This window comes from Ranitomeya variabilis, chromosome 5 (assembly GCF_051348905.1).
Source record: "Ranitomeya variabilis isolate aRanVar5 chromosome 5, aRanVar5.hap1, whole genome shotgun sequence".
Taxonomy (NCBI): Eukaryota; Metazoa; Chordata; class Amphibia; order Anura; family Dendrobatidae; genus Ranitomeya; species Ranitomeya variabilis.
The window spans coordinates 250545631-250569689 of NC_135236.1; the positions used below are offsets into that span (position 1 = coordinate 250545631).

General features: G+C 44.2%; 1 protein-coding gene across 1 annotated transcript in view; it reads left to right on the forward strand.

Annotated features, from left to right (window-relative positions):
- LOC143775650 (synaptotagmin-4-like) overlaps positions 1 to 24059 on the forward strand; it is a 60825-nt gene that overhangs the window by 12006 nt on the left and 24760 nt on the right. The window contains exon 2 of the mRNA XM_077264026.1: positions 22470 to 23332. Within this exon, the coding sequence (XP_077120141.1) occupies positions 22470 to 23332 (863 nt within the window). The remainder of the gene's footprint in view (positions 1 to 22469; positions 23333 to 24059) is intronic.

Genomic DNA, 24059 nt, shown 5'->3' on the forward strand with positions numbered 1-24059 from the left:
GCTTAGGAAATCTCGAGTAACGAGTATATTCGCTCATCACTAGTGATTAGATTAGCCATTAAGTACGTGAAAAGATGTGGCTCAGCGCCAAGGCTTGATTTCAGCCATGCTTCCAGTATACCGAGCTGCACTGTAATCACACCCCGGCACTGTCCAGGTGACTCGGAGAGAGTCATTACAACATAATTCAAACATTTTCTCTGTGTAGCTGAATTTCAAATACCGTAATCTGGTAACAAGGGGGTTTTAGAGCTATTCGCCTACAGATTAACTCTATATCTGCAGGTAAATGGCATTTGTGGCGATGTCAGATTCCTTTTAAGCTCCTTATTCCCCAAGAACTTGTATTGTATTGTAAGCGAATACTGATGCAAATACTGATGTAATTATAGTTTGCCATTTGACCCTCTAGTTAGATTTCATTAAGAAGCATTTCATTAAGAAACTAACATAAAATAAAAAAACAAGTTATGCATTGTTATTTATTTTTAAAACTTTTCACTTTATTAGATTTATTTTTTAACCCCCTTCTGACCTCGGACGGGATAGTACGACCGAGGTCAGATCCCCCTCTTTGATGCAGGGCTCCGGTGGTGAGCCCGCATCAAAGCCGGGACATGTCAGCTGTTTTGAACAGCTGACATGTGCCGGCAATAGCGGTGGGTGAAATCGCGATTCACCCGCCGCTATTAACTAGTTAAATGTCGCTGTCAAACACAGATAGCGGCATTTAACCGGCGCTTCCGGCTGGGCGGCCGGAAATGAGCGCATCGCCGACCCCCGTCACATGATCGGGGGTCGGCAATGCTTCTCTATAGTAACCATAGAGGTCCTTGAGACCTCTATGGTTACTGATCGCCGGTAGCTGTGAGCGCCACCCTGTGGTCGGCGCTCACAGCACACCTGCATTTCTGCTGCATAGCAGCGATCTGATGATCGCTGCTATGTAGCAGTGCCGATCGCGTTGTGCCAGCTTCTAGCCTCCCATGGAGGCTATTGAAGCATGGCAAAAGTTAAAAAAAAAAATGTGAAAAAATAAAAATAAAAATAAAAGTTTAAATCACCCCCCTTTCGCCCCATTCAAAATAAATCAACAAACAAAAAAATCAAACATACACATATTTGGTATAGCCGCGTTCAGAATCGCCCGATCTATCAATAAAAAAAAGGATTAACCTGTTCGCTAAACGGCATAGCGAGAAAAAAAAATTGAAACTCCAGAATTACGTTTTTTTGGTCGCTGCGACAATGCATTAAAATGCAATAACGGGCGATCAAAATAACGTATCTGCACCGAAATGGTATAATTAAAAACGACAGCTCGGCGCGCAAAAAATAAGCCCTCACCCGACCCTGGATCATGAAAAATGGAGATGCTACGGGTATCGGAAAATGGCGCAATTTTTTATCTTTTTTTTTAGCAAAGTTTGGAATTTTTTTTCACCACTTAGATAAAAAATAACCTAGACATGTTAGGTGTCTATGAACTCGTACTGACCTGGAAAATCATAATGGCAGGTCAGTTTTAGCATTTAGTGTACCTAGCAAAAAAGCCAAGCAAAAAACAAGTGTGGGACTGCACTTTTTTTGCAATTTCACCGCACTTGGAATTTTTTTTCCCATTTTCTAGTACACGACATGCTAAACCAATGATGTCGTTCAAAAGTACAACTTGTTTTGCAAAAAATAAGCCCTCATATGGCCATATTGACGAAAAAATAAAAAAGTTATGGCTCTGGGAAGGAGGGGAGCGAAAAACGAACACTTTAAAACGGAAAATCCCAAGGTCATGAAGGGGTTAATCTAATTTATCTATTTTATTACCCTATAACCTAACCCTAAAGTCCTAAACCTAACCCTAATCCCTAGCACTATTCTTAGTTCCAGTCCTAGCCCTAACTCTATTCCTAACCTAGCCCAGGTTAGGGTTAGAAAATGTTTATAAAAACTTAAATTCTTTTATAGGTCAGTGTTTTTGTTTAACAGGGGTTACATTTTTCAATCCAGAACAGCCTCCCAGAAAAGTGAGAGGAGAGGAGGGAAGCTAGGGTAGAGCATAGTGCAATCTTTCTCATCGCAGTCACTGCCTATGAAGAGCAGAGCAGTCAAGACAAGATTGTCATTGGCTGCTGCACTCTGCATAGGCAGCTACCAAGATGGCATAGCTCTCAATATGATGTAGTAAGCTTTGTTATCAAGGCCACTACTTATGGCAAACTCATTTCATCTGCTGCAAAGTATGTCCTATGTGGAACGGTTAAAGGATCTGGGAATATTTAGCTTGCAAAAAAGATTAGATATTAGAAAAAACTTTTTGACAGTGAGGGGTGATCAATGAGTGGAACAGGCAGCCACGAGAGGTGGTGAGTTCTCCTTCAGTGGAAGTCTTCAAACAGAGGCTGGACAGACATCTGTCTGAGATGGTTTAGTGAATCCTGCATTGATCAGGGGGTTGGACACAATGACCCTTTAGGTCTCTTCCAATTCTAAAATCCTATGATTCTATGAGACAGCCAAAAAAAATTTGTATGTTTTTATGCGAGTATGAAAAAGATGAACACTGGCAGGACGGACCCCAGACAGTGTCCAAAGTGACTGTCAGAATCCTGTTTTTCGGGGGCAGTTACCGGCGCAGGTCCTACCGGATTGCACTGTGTGGGCCTAGCCTTAATTGTGTGAACGTTTGTAATCCATGTTTTGCAGTAGTATGGCAGAACCATGATGTCTATGATTCTCGGGCAGAGCTTCTATTGGAGCTTTGCATTTGTTAATTCTAATTTCATACAGGTAGAATATTAGCTGGTGCAGGGTTAGGCAGTGTATTACAGAATCATGCCACAGGAATCTGTAAAAAGTGCATCAGGCCAAAGAGTAACAGAATTGTTAGACATATTTACCAGCTCCACCTGTCTTTATAGCTTACCATACAAACTTGACAATAATCTCAGAATTTACTAGGGCATCACTAATCCCCAGAAAATGCTATGGAGCTTTTTTTTGATACTCCCTTCTAGCAAACATGCTAATAGTCCAAATCTTTTCTTCATCAAAGACGTACAGATGTGGCATTCACATTCATGATGCAGAATTTTAAAATTACTTCTGTAAGCTAGTCATATTTTGAGAATTTATAAACTCAGTCTATGGTATAATTTTCCTAAATTTAATTTAACTACTCCACAAGTTAAAGTTGTTATTCCTAAGATGGTATAAGAAAAAGAAAAGCCTATACTGACCCGTGGTACCAATGCTGTTCCTCAGTACTCTATTGGCAGGATCTTCTGAACATCAAGGAGGGGGTTTCAACTGACTACTGCTGCTGAAAAGAGGCCTCTCTTCGGCTGCAGCCCTCACATTTCATCCCAATAGGAATCATTTCTCCTTGCAGAGATCGACATGCTAAGCATGCAGAGATGAGGAGACTTAAAGCCACAATGCTCCTCTGGGTAATATGCTAATTATGCATATTGTCTCTTCAGGGAGGAGGAGAGCTAGAACTCTAGTGCCACCTATTGGAAGGAAGCAATCCTACAAGTCAATGTTGACCCTTTAATGAGCCTTGTCACATGACTTAGGATAATAGCCAAAACAGAATCTCAATTTGCAGACACTGTGTTTCGGGGTACTGCCCCTCGTCAGTGCAAAGCGGAGATCTGGTTTGGCTGTGTGAGAGGTGTCAGACCATTATCCAAGAAGTATAATTTCTCCTTGCAGAGATCGACATGCTAAGCATGCCGAAATGAGGAGACTTAAAGCCACAATGCTCCTCTGGGTAATATGCTAATTATGCAAATTGTCTCTTCAGAGTGGAAGAGAGCTAGAACTCTAGTGCCACCTATTGAAAGATAACGGTCTAACGCCTCTCACACAGCCAAACCAGATCTCTGCTTTGAACTGACGAGGGGCAGTACCCCGAAACAGTGTCTGCAAATTGAGATTCTGGTTTGGCTATTATCCTAAGTCATGTGACAAGGCTCATTAAAGGGTCAACATTGACTTATAGGATTGCTACCTTCCAATAGGTGGCACTAGAGTTCTAGCTCTCTTCCTCTCTGAAGAGACAATTTGCATCCCAATAGGAAGAAATGTAAAAGCTGCAGCCACTCAGTGGTTAATTGACTGCGTTGGTCATGTGACCCCGACTGTGCCAGATGTTAATGCCAGGAGACCAGCATGGGAGACATTCATCCCAATAGGAAGAAATATAAAAGCTGCAGCCACTCAGTGGTTAATTGACTGCGTTGGTCACATGACCACGACTGTGCCAGATGTTAATGCAAGGAGACCAGCATGGGAGACATTACAGAGTGTTGAGGAGCAGCACCAGTCAGAAGGATTAAAAATTGTCGCAACTCACATAATATATCAATACCAGAGAGGAGTAGGAAAAAAAGAAACCTACAGAGTGTATGCACCCAATAAAAAATAAACTTTATTAACGAAGACAAAGTATGAAAATATATAAATCAAAGGCTGCTAAGCTCACATGCAGAGGAACACTAGTATATGCAGGTGGTAGTTAGGAATACATGTTAGGTATAAGATAAATGTAGCACGATCCCCTAGATATACTGTAATAAAGTTGGAAATAACGTTCCAAAACATATACCAAACAGAAGAGGAGCTAAAGTAAAAGAATATCACTTACATGTTAATCACACCAGTTGCCTGCAGAGTTCCCACCACCTCAACGTACGTTTCGTTATGTCTTCATCCTCCTGAAGCTGCAATCTTCTGATCACTTGTGCTACACACAGCTGTGTAGAAAAAACACCACAGAAAAACAGGCAAAGGTGCTTAAGCACACAGCTGTGTAGCAGAAATGCTCATCTGCTATGAATGCCGGCCACTGGGTGGCGCTCATAGAGTAGGAATGACGGCCACATGGGTCTCCTACAGACCGTGGGTTTTCATGCCAACCCATCAGTGCCCCACCAATCATGTGACAGAGGCACCGATGGCGATTCCACCTGCAGTTGTTAGAGGCACATGACAGCTGATTTCATCACCTGTCATGTGCCGGAAAACATGCAGGTTCAAAGCCGGAGCTCGCATCAAACTGGGGGAGGCGACCTATGACATACTTATATGTCATAGGTCGTAAAGGGGTTAATATTGGTACCAGTGACATCAGTGTTTGGTCTGTCTGTCTGTTTTTACCATCAGTGTGTCTTCAGTGATAAATTACAAAGCTCCTATCCTTTGCAATGTTAAATATGGATGGTACATGTATTGTACACGGCAGGGCTGCCACTAGGAATTTCGGGGGGCCCATACTGGCAAAATTTTCGGGGCCTCCCTGAGACTCCACCCAGGCTCCACCCCAGCCCCTCCTCCACCCCTTGAACTGTCCACAGCCCCACTGCTCTCTCTTGGAAAAACTCCACTTCTCTGCAATCACACATTAACAGTTCCCATCACCAGATCACACATATAGCCAGCAGCTTTTGTTTTGGCCAAAATATTTTTAAGCCACCATGACAAGTAGACTCTTTTGGCCGAGTTCTACTCTACTCTATCCTATTAATCATTTGCTAAAATATTACCACCACACTGTGGCCAAATAATAGCACATACAAGGAACAAATACCACCACACCATGACCAGACCACATATTACCACCACATAGTGACCAAATAACAGCACATACAAGGAACAAATACCGCCACACCATGGCTGGACAACATATTACCACCACATAGTGACTGAATACTACAATACTGATCATTAATAATAAAAAAACAATACTATTCTAAATGTTTAGTTGTCTAAGGGTCTGTTTGTCTGTAACCGAAATCCCGCGTCGCTGATTGGTCGCGCCTAGCCGGCCTCGACCAGTCAGCGTTCATAAATAAACTACATACATATACTAGAATGAGAATTAACATGAAGGACAGTCTGTGAGGGAGAGAATAACATGGAGAACAGTCTGTGAGGGAGAGAATAACACGAAGGACAGTGTGTGAGGGAGAGAATAACATGGAGGACAGTCTGTGAGGGAGAGAATAACATGGAGGACAGTCTGTGAGGGAGAGAATAACATGAAGGACAGTGTGTGAGGGAGATAATAACATGGAGGACAGTCTGAGGGAGAGAATAACATGGAGGACAGTCTGTGAGGGAGAGAATAACATGGAGGACAGTCTGTGGGGGAGAGAATAACATGGAGGACAGTCTGTGAGGGAGAGAATAACATGGAGAACAGTCTGTGAGGGAGAGAATAACATGGAGGACAGTGTGTGAGGGAGAAGATAACATGGAGAACAGTCTGTGAGGGAGAGAACTGTTGTGAATTCTGCTCTTGGGCTCCCTCCGGTAGTTGTAAGTGGTAGCGCTGCTGTCTCTGAATCACAGCATTTATCAGGTGTTTTCACTTTTTGCAATTTGGACAGGGCTATTTAGTCTTGCTTCACCCTTTAGTCAGTGCCAGTTGTCCATTGTTCCTGGAGGATTCACATCCTTTCCTGGTCTCTCCTGCTTGCTGTTCCTTTCATCAAAGATAAGTTCTGGCTTTGCTTTTGCAGTCCACATGCTGTGGGCTTAATAGTTCAGTTCATTTCTACATTTTGTTTTGTCCAGCTTGGTCTGTGCAAGGATTTGTTCAGCCATGCTGGTATCTCTGGAGATGCAGATATACCCTCCATATCCTTAGTTGGATGTGGAGATTTTGTACTTTCTGTGGTGGATATTTTCTAGTGTTTTTAATACTGACCGCATAGCACTCTGTTCTATCCTTTCTATCTAGCTAGTACGGCCTCCTTTGCTAAATCCTGATTTCAGTCTGCGTGTGTTATTTCCCTCTCCTCTCACAGTCAATATTTGTGGGGGCTGTCTATCCTTTGGGGATTTTCTCTGAGGCAAGATAGTTTTCCCTTTTCTGTCTCTAGGGGTATTTAGACCTCCGGCTGTGATGAGGTGTCTAGGGAGTGTTAGGAACATCCCACAGCTGCTTCTAGTTGCGGTGTTAAGTTCAGGGTTTGCGGTCAGTACAGGTACCACCTTCTCCAGAGTGTTCCTCATGCTGCTCCTAGGCCACCAGTTCATAACAGAGAACAACATGGAGGACAGTGTGTAAGGGAGAGAATACAAATTTTCCCCGTTTTTAAGTTTATCATATGGTAAAATAAATGGTGTCTTTGAAAACTATAAGTCATCCTGTAGAAAACAAGCTGTCATACAGCGATAGATGACTAAGGCTACTTTCACACTAGCGTCGTACGACGCATGTCGCAATGCGACGTACCGACGCATACTGTGAAAAAAAAACACAGCGGGCGCAGCGGATGCAGTTTTACAACGCATCCGCTGCCCCATTGTGATGTTCGGGGAGGCGCGGGGCGGAGTTTCGGCCGCGCAAAAAAGTTACATGTAACGTTTTTTGTGCCGATGGTCTGCCACAACACGACGCTTCCACCGCACGACTGATGCAACGTGTGGCAATCCATCGCAATGCGTCGCTAATGCAAGTGTATGCCGAAAAAACGCATCCTACAGGCAATTTTGCAGGATGTGTTTTTTCTCCAAAAGGATGCATTGCGACGTGCGTCGTACGACGCTAGTGTGAAAGCACCCTAATAAAGTTTTGACTTAAAATAAAGACAGGAGAAAAACAATGGCAGTGTGTCCAATGGGTTAAAACATAAATGTAAGCACCAATGTTTATATGAATACTAGATGGTGGCCAGATTCTAACACATCGGGTATCTACTATATAATCGTCTAATTCTGTCTGTAACGGAAATCCCGCGTCGCTGATTGGTCTTGCCAGCTGCCCACGACCAATCAGCGACAGGCGCAGTCGGGCCACGAATTGGCACGGGATTTGAACCACGCTTCGCTGATTGGTCGCGGCTGTTCCGGCGCGACCAATCAGTGACAGGTGCAGTCCGTCCACGAATTGGCATGGGATTTGAACCACGCTTCACTGAATGGTCGCGCCCGGCCGGCCGTGACAAATCAGCGATATTGGCGCAGTCCGGCCGCGAATTGGCCCGGGATTTGAACCATGCTTCGCTGATTGGTTGCGGCCGGCCGGGCACGACCAATCAGCGACAGGCGCAGTCCATCCACGAATTGGCATGGGATTTGAACCACGCTTCACTGATTGGTTGCGCCTGGCCGACCACGAACAATCAGCGATATTGGCGCAGTCCGGCCGCGAATTGGCACGGGATTTGAACCACGCTTCGCTGATTGGTCGCGGCTAGCCACGAACAATCAGCGATATTGGCGCGGGATTTAAACACCGCTTTGCTGATTGGTCGCTCCCGGCTGGCCGCGACCAATCAGCAATATTGGCTCGGGATTTAAACCCCGCTGCGCTGATTGGTCGCACTCGGCTGGACGTGACCAATCAGCGATATTGGTGCGAGATTTAAACCCCGCTGCGCTGATTGGTCGCACTCGGCCGGACGCGACCAATCAGCGATATTGGCTCGGGATTTAAACATCATTTCGCTGATTGGTCGCGCCCGGCCGGCCACGACCAATCAGTGATATTGGTGCGGGATTTAAACAATGGCAGTGTGTCCAATGGGTTAAAACATAAATGTAAGCACCAATGTTTATATGAATACTAGATGGTGGCCCGATTCTAACGCATTGGGTATCTACTATATAATCATCTAATCATCTAATTCTGTCTCTTTGTCTGTAACGATAATCCCGCGTCGCTGATTGGTCTCGCCAGGTGCCCGTGACCAATTGGCGACAGGCACAGTCCAGCCGCGAATTGGCACGGGATTTGAACCATGCTTTGCTGATTGGTCGCGCCCAGCCGGCCGCGACCAATCAGTGATATTGGTGCGGGATTTAAACACTTCACTAATAATGTATATATTTTACCCGGAAAATCCTGTATATTCATTGCATTATTCTTAAATCTTCATAAATAAACTACATACATATTCTAGAATACCCGATACGTTAGAATCGGGCAACCATCTAGTATCACCATAAGTGCCAATATACACAGGAGATCTGTACTTAGCATGCAGTGTCTGTGTACAGGTAATACAGTAATTACCGGTGACATTACATACAGGAGCTCTGTATATAGTGTACAGGTAATACCATGATCAACAGTGACATTATACAAACGAGCGCTGTATATATTTGTACAGGTTATACAGTGATCAATGACATTATGCACAGGAGCTCTGTATATAGTGTCAGTGTAAAGTTAATACAGTGATCACTAGTGACATTGCACACAGGACCGCTATATATAGTATACAGTGTCATTTTACAGGTAACACACTGACTCATCAGTGACATTTCTAGGTGAAGTCCTTAATAATAGTTATCTAGAGCACCGCTTGCAGAACATATTACTTAATATTTCTCAACTTCTACACTACACCAGATGAAGAAAAAAAAGGCGACATAGTGTCGCTCTGAACAGTAACAGGACCGCCCCCCCCCCCATTAAAAACAATATCCTCAAAAAATCAAATAAATACGTGACTGCTGTAAAAATATCCCTCAATTAGCTCCTATGGTAATAATATCCCCAATCCTGGCCCCGTGTTTCTCATTCCTGGCTCAAGCCATATGTTCTCCAATCCTGGACCCATATATTCTCTCATCCTGCCCTCATCAGTATTCATTCTGCCCCATGTGATGTCCCGTGATCCTGCCCCATCTGCCCCGTGATCCTTTTCCATCTTTCCCATGATCCTGCCCCATCTGTCTCCATCCTGCCCCATGATACTGCCCCATCTGTCTCCATCCTGCCCCATGATCCTGCCCCATCTGTCTCCATCCTGCCCCATGATCCTGCCCCATCTGTCTCCATCTTGCCCCATGATCCTGCCCCAACTGTCTCCATCCTGCCTCATGATCCTGCCCCATCTGTCTCCATCCTGCCTCATGATCCTACTCCATCTGTCTCCATCCTGCCAAGTGATCCTGCCCAGTGATCCTGCCCATCTGTCTCCATCCTGCCCCATGATCCTGCCCCCTGTCTCCATCCTGCCCCCTGTGTCTCCATCCTGCCCCCTGTGTCTCCATCCTGCCTGTCTCCATTCTTGACCTCCTTTGTCTCCACTCTTGCCCCCTGTGTCTCCACTCTTGCCCCCTGTGTCTCCACTCTTGCCCCCTGTGTCTCCATTCTTGCCCCCTGTGTCTCCATTCTTGCCCCGTCTTTCCATTCTTGCCCCCTGTCTCTATTCTTCCTCCTGTGTCTCCCATTCTCCCCGTGTCTCCATTCTTGCCCCCTGTGTCTCTATTCTTCCCCCTGTGTATCCCATCCTGCCCCCTGTGTCTCCCATTCTTCCCCATGTGTCTCCCATTCTTCCCCCTGCGTCTCCATTCTTCCCCGTGTCTCCCATCCTGCCCCTTGTGTCTCCATTCCTGTCCCCTTTGTCTCCATTCTTCCCAGTGTGTCTCCATTCTTCCTCCTGTGTCTCCATTCTTCCCCATGTCTCCCATCATGCCCCGTGTCTCCATTCTTTCCCCTTGTCTCCATTCTTGCCCCGTGTCTCCATTCTTGCCCCCTGTGTCTCCATTCTTGCCCCGTGTCTCCATTCTTGCCCCGTGTCTCCATTCTTTCCTGTGTCTCCATTCTTCCCTGTGTCTCCATTCTTCCCTGTGTCTCCATTCTTGCCCCCTGTGTCTCCCATTCTTCCCCATGTGTCTCCCATTCTTCCCCCTGCGTCTCCTTTCTTCCCCATGTCTCCCATCCTGCCCCCTGTGTCTCCATTCTTTCCCCCTTTGTCTCCATTCTTTCCCCCTGTGTCTCCATTCTTGCCCCCTGTGTCTCCATTCTTGCCCCGTGTCTCCATTCTTCCCCTTGTGTCTCCATTCTTCCCCCTGTGTCTCCCATCCTGCCATCGTGTCTCCCATCCTGCCATCGTGTCTCCCATCCTGCCCCCATGTCTCTCATCCTGCCCCCCTGCCACTTAAAAAAAAAAAAAAAAAAAAAACTTTCTCCTTACCTGGCCGCGCTCCTGCAGCGAAGTTCCGTCCATGCAGTTCCAGCACGCATTCGCCGGCGAATGACAATGACGTCATACGCTGGCGACATGCGCGCTGACGTCAGCTGCCAGCCTCCGATTGGCATGGGCCCGCACGACAATAGTTTAACTGAACCTGCATCTCAGATGCAGGTTCAGTTTCTGCATCGGCAGAATCCTGCCGCTGGGGCCCGATGACCAGAAGAGACGGGCCCGAGGCGGGCCCCCTCTGGTCATCAGGCCACATACGCCAGTCAGGGCAGTAATCTGCCATCTGTGTACTGTACATGTTTTTCATGGACCATAGACTTGTATTGTCACTTTTTATTTGTGATATCTAAGAAAAATGAACATGTCTCCGTGAGTTTTGCAGATTTATGGCTCCCTCCATCTGTCTGAACATGGCTCTTGTATGAGCACTGCAGTACAGTGACCTACTGCCAGACACAGAAGGGGACATAAACAATGGTCTCCCTATAGCAGGTCAGTGGGGAGAAAGTCTGTCCTCTTTCCTACTTCTAGTGAGGCTGGTAATGTTAACCTCTGTTGATTTATGTGATTATTGTTATTCTGTAATGTCTTTTATTGTCTGCTCTAAAATGCAAAGTGCTGCTGAATATGTTGGTGCGATAGAAATGAAATTATTATTTATTATTACTGCACTGCTGGCAAGACCGTGATCTTGACGTCTCCCACATTCTCCTCCCATGTGAGCAGTGAGAGGTATGAGAGAGGCATGTCTTTATGGATTTCAACCTCCAATCTTCTTTAGAAATTCACTTTGGCACCTCTTTAAGGAATCAAGTTTTCCACTAAGTCTTCACAATGAAAACGCGCTCCTCCAAACTGTATCTGTACATTGTTAACAAACAAAGAAGGAATTCGGCAGGAGTGAGATGCAAGCACCACATATAAATGACTGATGCGTGTAGCAAGTCTATCCAGTAGTGGAGATGACCGGGGGGAGGGGGGGTCAGCAAGTTGGCGAGACCACTCAGATCGAGGATATTTCTTGTTACAGCAATTTTTAATGGTAAAGTAACAAGTGAATCACCCTGTACCATGATCATTGCCTTTCTATGTTAATTTTCTTCCACTCTGTATTTGCTTTTTAGATTCTGTTTTCTTATCAACAAACCTGGAGATTAAAGTGTTATTTTTTCCATGACCAAACTTTGCTGTTACTATTGATTCATAAACTTTGTACAGAGGCCATTGCAGCATGTACATTATTATATACTGTAAATAACATACCATAGCTTATTGTGGTAGTGTTCCAGGATGTCCTACAGGGTAATGTTTGTATATTGGGGAAATGTACTGTTTGTGCCTATCTTTATAAAGTAAATTCTGCAAGGTCATCGTACCATAGACTGGATTTTCCATATTATTTTTCCTAAGAAAGTCATTGTTCACATTTTTTAATTCTATTTACCGTATACAGTGGAGCTTGAAAGCTTGTAAACCCTTCAGAGTTTCCCACATTCCTGTATAAATTTGACTTAAGGCTTCTATCACATTCTTATATTATTCATATACTACAAAAAAAAAAAAAAAAAACATTACCTTCCAACACAATAAAGCAAGTGAGAGCAGGTGTTTTGCAGTATACTATTGAAGGTTTTGACTGCCTCATTTTCTGACTGCGCCAAAATTTTGGTGGGATCTTGTTTAAATTGACATTTATAAATTGCTGTTTTTGCTCATTTTCTGACTGCGCATTCCTCCCATTAACCTAAGGCTGTTTTAATTAGTGTTGGATCCTACCTGCTCTTTAAATTTGTAAGCTTGTAGCCTGGGAGAGGTATGACATTAGGTTAGGTCCCATCAAAGAAAGATACGCCTTTTGCGGCTGCTGAGCTCTCATTAATTGGTCAATTTATTGCTAAGTACCTTCATTTTTAGAAATATATTCTATATGGCAGTAATGCAGTTCAAATTTGATATACTGTATATACTCGAGTATAAGCCGACCCGAGTGTGAAGAGCGGAACAAAAATGGTTACCTCAATGAACCAAAAAGAATTTGTGATCAATATTGACCTGTCCATTCAAGGACATTTTAGCTATAGTGTGAAATCCTATTTTTTGTTTGTGAAACTGCCACTTAGGCAAAACTGTACTGTTTTGTTTGTTGTGAAACTATCACATAGCCGAAACTGTTTTTTTTTTTTTGTCTTCTCTTTTCTCTCTTTGTTTAAACAAGCAAAACTTGTATAACCACTGAAACTACCTGTACAACTATATAAAGAGGGGATAGCACCTTGAAGGCAGGCGTGCCTCAGAGGCTTCCCAGTGATATACTATACGAGACGTGTCTTGTGTATTATTTCTGGTGATTCCCCACTTCCAAAGGCTGCTCCGACTGAGTGTGGTCCCGACATTTCCTGGCGCCTGAACAGGGACCCGAGGTCTGTGTACTCCTTCAAGAACACCGGCAGAATACGAACGAAAAGAGAATCTGGGATAATGGACGGCAGATGAATAAAAACCTGGCCAGGTAAGAGACACTGTTAGATCTCTTATATCTGCCCTGCACTGTCCGTAAGATTTTCTGTGTCGTGTCCTTTAGCGGGTAGTTCTAGTAGAGGAGGATACCTATAGCTCGGGTTCTTGAACTACTTAGGAATTGACCACCTCACGGAGTACGGCATTGAATGAGAGTGAATGTGAATAGAAGGTGTGTGGAAGTTGGGAATAGCCCTATAAGCCGCCCAGGATGTTGAAACAGAAGAAGTGACTGTCCCACTGGGCAACGTGGTTGCGTCCTTTCGGGGAGACCTCTGCGCCTATGTTCAATCTCTGATCCTGTCTTTGACGAAAACCTGGTGACGGATAAGTGTATGATAGTATGAGCCCAGGACAGATAAATTAGCCTGGGACAAGATATGTTGTATTTTGATCCTCTGTCTGGTTGCATTTGTGTTGTTTGCTATAGGTGTAGGAATCAGGATTTTCTTACATCAACACGGTACGCAGAAGCCGTTAAACATCCTAGCTACTTAGGAAGAAGGTAACGAGGTATTCTCATACCCAAACGCCACCTAGGGCAAGAAAAGAAAAAAGCTCAGGATAAGAAAATGGGGAATAAGCAAACAAAGTCGGAACCAGAAGAATTAGATATCTATACTATCATAAAGGAGAGAAGTGGTGAAGATGCCACTAAGGGGCTGAGAAAGATTTTTAGTAAGTTTGGAGTTACTAAGGCAGAAGCCTTTAGTAGAAAAAAATGGGAAGGAATTCAGGAAAAAAAAAAAGGCATAATCAGAGACAAGAAATGGATAGATCAGATCCAAGCGTTGATTGATGTCTCTAGGGTAGCAGAAAAAGAGGGATGGACATATAATCAACAGAATAAAAAGTGGTGTATTAGACCCGCAGGCTATGGAGAAAAACAAAATGTGGAATATAAGAACACCCCACCCCCATACCTTAACCCACATGCCCCATCTTTTCTCCAAACACCACCTCAAAGTTTAGCCGGACCAGGAGGATGGGTATGTCCGCACTGTGGACAACAAAATCCAGACTGGAGAAATGATTGCCTAGCCTGTGGTACACCTAGACATGGCGCTGTACTTGCCCCTGTTAGGGTAGTACCAAGACCCTTTAGGGAACCTGGTGCTGACGGAGTAATGGGAACTAGATATCACCAAACTCGACAATATTTCCCTTGGTCCCCCGCTGAAGGCATGTCTCTCTTGCATAACGCACCAGATCCCACCCAGTGTCCAGTTAGATTTGCACAATATATACAGCAAATTATGCAGACTCACGCTGGAGTTTGGGCAGATGGAGAAGAATTATGTAGAATGAAAATGACTCCTGGACTCTTCCAGGAGCTATTAGCAAATCTACAGGTACATAGGCCCCAGGCAGGAGATGGTGCCTTACAAACGATAGAATCAGGTACGCAATTTGTAGATCACTTAATGGTTTTCATGAGGGAAAAACAGAGGCAGAGAGGAACAACGGGAGTGGTGGCTCAGAAATCTGGACAATCAGTAGACGAATATTATCTAAGTGTAGAAAATAATTTCAGAGATGAAGGCATGGATCTAACCGCTCCAGGAATGATGAGGTTAGTTACAAAAACCTTTATAGATGGATTGTCTCCAAAAGTGAAGGAAAAGCTTAAGGCCGCAACCCCTGATTGGAGAACCTTGAAAGACCCACACCTGGCTAGACAGAAAGCTGTAGGGATAGAAATGGACTTAAGAGAAAATTCTAAGCCAGTAAGAATTGCACAGGCTAATACTGGCTCTGCTAATCAAAAGTTTACTTGTCATTACTGTAAGAAGCCAGGACATTTCCAAAGGGAATGTAGGAAGAGAAAAGCAGATATAGATTCAGGAACCTTTGTACCCAAAAATAGGATAAATAACCCAGCGCCTGATCAAACAGACAGCTCTGAATGACTGAAGGTTATGCAGGTCTCTCTTCCTTCTAGAAGACCAATAATACAAGTTGAGGTTGAGGGTAAAAATGTACCTTTTCTGATAGATACGGGAGCAACATCCTCCATTTTAAATCAAGACTTTTTACCATATCCTGACAATATATCCTCAAAGGTAACATATGCAGAAGGGTATGATGGTAAAATTCAGGCGTTGCCCTTTACAAAACCTTTAAATGTGAGCTTTGGCCCTAAAACCTTTGTATCCAAATTTTTATTTGCTAAAGGTGCACCTACCTGCTTGCTGGGTACTGATGTCTTAAGTAAAATGCACGCAAACATCCATTTTAGAGAAAATGGCACAGTTATGCTGACCATCCCTGAAGATGCAGAAACTCTGGAACAATATGTTAGAATACAGGCAATGGAGGATTTTCCCGAAATTTACACTCAACAAGCAAAAATTGACTTGTCTCGGGTTCCTGACAGCCTATGGGCAAAAGGAGACACTGATGTAGGATTCTTATCAGTAGCTCCTATACTGTTAGAAACTGCCCCGGGAACCATTTTACCTCAGCTTAGGCAATACCCCATCAGCGCCCAGCAAGAACTGGCGATTTCTCAACAATTTCAGGATTATGTGTTACAAGGTGTTTTGGTAGAAATCAGGTCACCCGCCAATACACCCTTATATCCTGTTAAAAAGAAAGTTTCCTCCAAAGAAACTATGGTGAAATATCGCATGGTGCACGACCTACGGGAAATCAATAAGGTTTTGGCACCGGTCACCCCTGTGGTACCGAATCCTCATACCTTACTGTCTCAAATTCCCAGCACTGCTGCATATTTTACGGTAATTGACTTATCAAACGCATTTTTTTCTGTGCCACTACATAAGAACTGTTGGCATTTGTTTGCCTTTACATTCAAGGGTAAACAATTAGCATGGACAAGATTGCCACAAGGTATGGTACACTCACCAACTTTGTACTCTGAAGCAATGCAGACCGTGCTGAAAAATTTCACCCCAGAACCAGGAGTAGTCATTCTACAGTATGTAGATGACTTACTTATTTGTTGCCCTGATGAGCAGACGGCAGTTACCTCAACTGTTAATTTCTTAATTTTCCTAGCGCAAGAAGGCTGTAAAGTAAATAGACAGAAACTCCAGGCTTGTCAACAAACAGTCGTGTTCTTAGGTCACTGCATATCACAGGGCATCAGACACCTCACACCTCAACGTACGGAAGCCATACGTAACATGCTTGAACCCAGGAATCACAAACAGCTGCGTGCTTTCCTGGGTATTGTTTCACACTGTAGACAGTGGATCATACATGCAAGTCAACTCATGCAGTCTTTATATGACTGTATTGCCAACACGCCATATTCACTCAGTGAAGAGGCTAAACAGTCATTTTCCTCTTTGAAAACAGCACTGGTATCAGCTCCGGCTTTGGGACTCCCAGACTACACTAAACCTTTTCAATTGATGGCAGCTGAGATATCCTCACATGCTACAGGGGTGCTCACACAAAAACATGGAAACAAACAGAGACCTGTGGCATACATATCAGCTCATCTGGACCCTGTAGCTAGAGCCGCACCTTCTTGTGTAAGAGTAGTAGCCGCAATTTCACTGTTATTAGATAAAGCTTCTGAGATTGTTCTTGATCACCCACTTCTAGTTCAGACCACTCATGATGTACATGGCATTCTTAACCAGGTCCAACCTAAACATATTTCAATGGCCAGACACCTCCGTCTCCAATGTTCCCTACTACTGCCGCCCAACATTTCCTTTGCCAGGGTTCAGACTCTTAATCTCGCGTCTTTGCTCCCTTTAGAGTCTGAGGGGGGTACCATACCTGAGGAAACTGCACTCTCCAACTCCTTTGACCCATCAGTCAATGCATGATTGTGTACAATTAATGGAACAAGAGACTCAGGGCTTACGTAATGTACGTGGCAAGCCACTCTGTAATGCTACATTTGAACTTTTCATAGATGGCAGTAGATATGCAGATATGAATGGACAATTTCATACAGGTTATGCGGTAGTAACTCAGCATGAAGTGCTGAAAGCAGAACCTCTCCCTGCTAATCAGTCTGCACAAGAAGCAGAACTTACGGCATTAGTTGAAGCTCTAAAAATAGCCAAAGATCAGACAGCAAACATATACACTGATTCTAGATATGCACATGGCATTATTTTCGATTTTGGCGTAATATGGAGAGCCAGAGGTTATATGACTGCTTCAGGCCAACCTGTTAAACATGCCTCCCTCATTAGACAGATTCTGGAGGCAGCACAAGAAACTAAAGAAATAGCGGTGATAAAGGTAGCTGCACATGTGAGACTCGACACCGAGGAAGCCAGGGGTAACGATAAAGCCGACAAAGCAGCAAAACAGGCAGCACGTAAACCCTTACATCATGCCCACACACTAGATAGCTCTGAAGATGATGAGGAGAGATTGAAGGAAGCTCAGAAACAGGTAGACGACAAAGAACGAGGGCAGTGGCAGAAAAAAGGGGCAGAAGATCAGCAAGGATTATGGAAAAAAGGAACTTTGTTATGTTTACCCAGAGCCTGGTACCCCGCAGTGGCGAGTGACCTCCACCTACCTACGCATGTATTGGCAAACGGTATGACGCTCAAGGTAAAAGAAAGGTGGTTGGCTCCAGGCTTTGGTAATTTCGCTCGGAACATGTGTGCTGCATGCGCTATATGCCTGGCACACAATCCAGGTCAGACCATTAAAACCCCGGCTACTTTCATAATTTCGAACAAACAAGTGAATATGCAAGCCGTGCCCAAGCACACACTGTATAAAAGAGCTGCAGATAACTCACCACGTCCCTCGGGGAGGCCACATATAGTACAAATGGGAATTCCCAACAAAATTGCTAGTACCATTTTTATTTATCCTATGTTAACACAGATGTGGGATAAATTAGTTAGAGCCACGGATTATCTAGATGACCAGATTTGGGATATATTGGACATATTAAATACTAGTATAGCTGTACAGAATCAGCTTATAATAGTCACTAACCAACATACCCTGGTATTGGATTACCTAACTGCCTCACAAGGGGGTATGTGTCAAATCATCGGACCCACCTGCTGTCATTATATAGACCCGAATAGTACTATGAGTATGAGATTTAAATTAGAAGACGTACAACGACTCAGGGATCAGTATGACAAAGACAATGACCAAAATAAGGATAGCTGGTGGTCAGATACCTTTTCTTTTCTTAACCCGGCCAATTGGTTCAGGGGGATCGGTGGGTGGGTTACCGGGATTATGCAAAGCCTAATACATACAGTTATAGTTATTGTAATTATATATGTATTATTCAAGGTTGTACTCAAGGGTATCTCGGTATGCACAAATAAATTTTGTGTAATGGATGCGAGAATATAAAGTTTTTTTTTGTAATATCACAAAAAGAATGACTAAAATAATCGTCTATATGACAAGGTTTTGAATGGAATATGTCAAAGGGGGGATTGTGAAGAGCGGAACAAAAATGGTTACCTCAATGAACCAAAAAGAATTTGTGATCAATATTGACCTGTCCATTCAAGGACATTTTAGCTATAGTGTGAAATCCTATTTTTTGTTTGTGAAACTGCCACTTAGGCGAAACTGTACTGTTTTGTTTGTTGTGAAACTATCACATAGCCGAAACTGTTTTTTTTTTTTGTCTTATCTTTTCTCTCTTTGTTTAAACAAGCAAAACTTGTATAACCACTGAAACTACCTGTACAACTATATAAAGAGGGGATAGCACCTTGAAGGCAGGCGTGCCTCAGAGGCTTCCCAGTGATATACTATACGAGACGTGTCTTGTGTATTATTTCTGGTGATTCCCCACTTCCAAAGGCTGCTCCGACTGAGTGTGGTCCCGACACGAGTATAAGCCAAGACCCCTAATTTTGCCACAAAAAAACTGGGAAAACTTATTGACTCGAGTATAAGCCTAGGGTGGGAAATGCAGCAGCTACTGGTAAATTTCAAAAATAAAAATAGATACCAATAAAAGTCAAATTGATTGAGACATCAGTAGGTTGTGTTTTTGAATATCCATATTGAATCAGGAGCCCCATATAATGACCATACAGTTCATGATGGGCCCCATAAGATGCTCCATACAAAATACACCCCATATAATGCTCCATTAAGTTCATGATGGGCCCCATAAGATGCTCCATATTAAAATATGCCCCATATAATGCTACACAAAAGGTTAATAATGGCCCCTTAAGATGCTCCATAGAATATTATGCCCCATATAATGCTGCACAAAGGTTGATGGCCCCATAAGATGCTCCATAGATTATGCCCCATATGCTGCTGCACAAAGGTTGATGGCCCCATAAGATGCTCCATAGATTATGCCCCATATGCTGCTGCTGCGATGAAAAAATAAAGAAGACATACTCGCCTCTCATCGCTCAGGCCCCCGGCACTTGCGATATTCACCTGTCCTCGTTCCACCACCATGCGCCGCTCCGTCTTCCGGCTCTCTGACTGTTCAGGCAGAGGGCGCACACTAAACACGTCATCGCACCTTCTGACCTGAACGTCACAGCCAGTGCACGCGGAAGACAGAGCCTGGCGGTGGAACAGGGACAGGTGAATATCGAAATGCTCACCCTCCCCCATTATACTCACCCTCCTGGCGCGTTCCCGGCTTCTCCGTCGCTCCACCCCTATGGGAGTGGAGTCACGTCCATATTCATTACTTTAATGAGCGGTACCACGTGAATGCTGAACATAGGAAGAGCTGTCGGTGCCCGGAGACCATCACATCGGAGAAGCAGGGACCGCGCCGGGAGCAGGTGAGTATGATGTGACAGCCGCTGCTCCCCTGCTGATCCCTTCTGAATGACTCGAGTATAAGCCGAGAGGGGCACTTTCAGCCTAAAAAAATGGGCTGAAAATCTCGGCTTATACTTGAGTATATACAGTATTCAACATTTGCATACAACTTAGCACTTAGTGTGCTGCTATAGTCTTTTGTTTGTATATTATGAAGTCATAACAGCTTGCACCTGTTCAGACTTACATTATTCTGTTTGGAGGTGCTGGTAAGTTTTTAAAACAGCTGAAGTTATAGCATTTTAGGCTTCTACCGTGATGAACCACAGAAGGTCAGGGTGTTGTGTCTGCAATATGGTCATCAAAATATTACCCGTATTTTGCCAATCTAAAAGTGCCCTAAGATTGATTGGACAGAACTCACAATCCCACATAATTATTGGTATGATTGGTCCAGGAATTTGTCCATGATCATTGCAGGAACCAAGCTGTTCTTGAAAGCTGTAGTGTAAAATTAAGGCAATATACAGTGGGTACGGAAAGTATTCAGACCCCTTTACATTTATCACTCTTTGTTTAATTGCAGCCGTTTGGTAAATTGAAAAAAAAGTTCATTTTTTTCTCATTAATGTACACTCTGCACCCCATCTTGACTGAAAAAAAAAACAGAAATGTAGACATTTTTGCAAATTTATTAAAAAAGAAAAACTGAAATATCACATGGTCATAAGTATTCAGACCCTTTGCTCAGTATTGAGTAGAAGCACCCTTTTGAGCTAGTACAGCCATGAGTCTTATTGGGAATGATTCAACAAGTTTTTCACACCTGGATTTGGGGATCCTTTGTCATTCTTCCTTACAGATCCTCTCCAGTTCTGTCAGGTTGGATGGTGAACGTTGGTGGACAGCCATTTTCTGGTCTCTTCAGAGATGCTCAATTGGGTTTAGGTCAGGGTTCTGGCTGGGCTAGTCAAGAATAGTCAGAGTTGTTCTGAAGCCACTCCTTTGTTATTTTAGCTGTGTGATTAGGGTGATTGTCTTGTTGGAAGTTGAACGTTCGTCCAAGTCTGAGGTCCAGAGCACTCTGGAAGAGGTTTTCATCCAGGATATCTCGGTACTTGGCCGCATTCATATTTCCTTCAGTGACAATCAGTCATCCTGTCCCTGAAGCTGAAAAACACCCCATATCATGATGCTGCCACCACCATGTTTCACTGTTGGGATTGCATTGGGCGGGTGATGAGTAGTGCCTGGTTTTCCCCACACATACCGCTTAGAATTATCACCAAAAAGGTCTATCTTTGTCTCATCAGACCAGAGAATCTTATTTTTCATAGTCTGGGAGTCCTTCATGTGTTTTTTTTTTTTTTAGCAAACTCTATGCTGGCTTTCATATGTCTTGCACTGAGTAGAGGCTTCCATCAGAGGCTCTGCCATAAATGCTCGACTGGTGGAGGGCTGCAGTGATAGCTGACTTTGTGGAACTTTCTCCCATCTCCCTACTACATCTCTGGAGCTCAGCCACAGTGATCTTGGGGTTGTTCTTTACCTCACTCACCAAGGCTCTTCTCCCATGATTGCTCAGTTTGGCTGGACAGCCAGGTCTAGGAAGACTTCTGGTGGTCCCAAACTTCTTACTTTTAAGGATTATGGAGGCCATTGTGCTCTTAGAAACCTTGAGTACTGCAAAAATTATTTTGTAACTCTGGCCAGATCTGTGCCTTGCCACAATTCTGTCTCTGAGCTCTTTGGCCTGTTCCTTTGACCTCATGACTCTCATTTGGTCTGACATGTGCTGTGAGTTTTTATATAGACAGGTGGGTGCCTTTCCAAATCAAGTCATATCAGTTTAATTAAACACAGCTGGACTCCAATGAAGGCGTAGAACCATCTCAAGGAGGATCACAAGGAAATGGACAGTATGTGACTTAAATATGAGTGTCTGAGCAAAGGGTCTGACTACTTATGACCATGTGATATTTCAGTTTTTCTTTTTTAATACATTTGCAAAAATGTCTACATTTCTGTTTTTTTCAGTCAAGATGGGTTGCAGAGTACACATTAATGAGAAAAAAATGAACTTTTTTGAATTTACCAAATGGCTGCAATGAAACAAAGAGTGAAAAATGTAAAGGGGTCTGAATACTTTCCGTACCCACTGTACTAGGAGTATACAAATCTGTATATGTGTATAAGTGCATAACATATAGGAAAGGTAAGAAAAATCATAAGAAAAAACTGTTGCTGTATTTTATTATACAACCCTTTAATTCTTCTGCTCAGTCCACTTACAGGTGCTGCTCGGAGCTGGTCTGGCACTTCTATGCTTCTGCCTGCTGCTTGGCTGCGCAATATGTTGGCACAAGAGCCGAAAGCAACCACCTTCAACCAACATTGATAGTGGAGACAAAGGCTGTACACAGCAGTGTACCAGGGACTTGGAGTTATCGGACAGTCTTTCAGAGCCTATTAATGCTGCCATGCATCCACAGTATCAAGCTTTGGATACCAGTCCTAAAGGTGGAGGCAGAGGAATATCACCGTCTCAACAGGGTCTGAACTTTATGTCTGAGAGGAACCGTCATGTTAGAGCATCTCTGCCCAGCCTCTACCACCTATCATCAAAGACTAAGCGTGCTTTGACACGTAGGAGCACAGTTATGGGTTTCGGTTCATTGGATGGTGATCATGCCCGACTGGTAAGAGTGCCACAGTCTTCCACTGAACCCAATGGATTGTCTTCCATCAGCGAAAAGTCTCAACCCCTTGTGCATTTTACTTTATGTTACTCATTGGCAGATGAAGCATTAACTGTTTCAGTGACTGGTTTTTCCAATCTGCCAAAACGGTTGTATCAAAAAAGAGACTCATTTGTCAAGGCCTATCTGCTACCTGGATTTATGGAACCACACTCTGGGCAGAAAGAGGATTCAGATGGCATACAGAAATTCACTTTTCTTGGATATAAACCAGAGGATCTGAGTGACAAAACGCTGAGGCTGGCAGTGTATGCCCGTGACAGAAGTTCAATGAGGGAAGGCTTCATTGCAGAAGTGCTTTTTTCCTGTGCCAGCTTGGACTGTTACTCTGAGGCCACACCAGCCTTTACAAAAGAATTGTCGATTAACAAAGCAAAGCTGAAGAAGGTCAGTGTACCTGTTATTGTACACATTTTGTAACACTGTGTGCATTAAAAAGGCGGTTATCATCTCTAACAAGTATGTCGTACATAAATTATATTGGCAGCAAGTGAATGTGTTTAGTTTCTACATGCAGAGGCGTATCTGGGAGGGTAGCCGGGGCATGTGCCCCGGGTGCAGCCAGCAGGGGGCACAGTCGGCGGTCCGCAGTGTCTCCCCAGGTGGCAGCATTCTGCCGCCCCCGGACAGAGAGTCGGCTGTTCTCTGTGCCAACTGTCAAGCTGACAGCCGGCACAGATTAGCTACAGCGCGCCGGCTCTGTCCATCTTCCTGCCCGCGCTTCCTCTCACACAGACAGCAGCGCCGCAGGATGACATCATCATTCAGTGGCGGCTGTGCCAGAGAGAGTAAGTCGATGGAGGTGCTGTGGCAGAGCAGTGAGTGAGTGTGTGTAGCGCTGCGGGGGAATGTGCAAAGAGGTGAATGGTGCTGTGTGTGCAGGGGGAGCAGAGGGCAATGATGGGGCTGATGGGGAGAAGGCAATGATGGGGGGGATGGAAAGGACAATGACGGGGATGGTGGGGGAGGAGGAATGATGGATGTGGTGGAAAGGACAATAATGGGGTGGTGGGGAGGAGGAAATGATGGAGGTGGTGGAATGGGCAATGATGGGGTGGAGGGAGAAGGCAAAGGTGGAGGTGGTGGAATGGGCAATGATGGTGGTGGGGGAGAA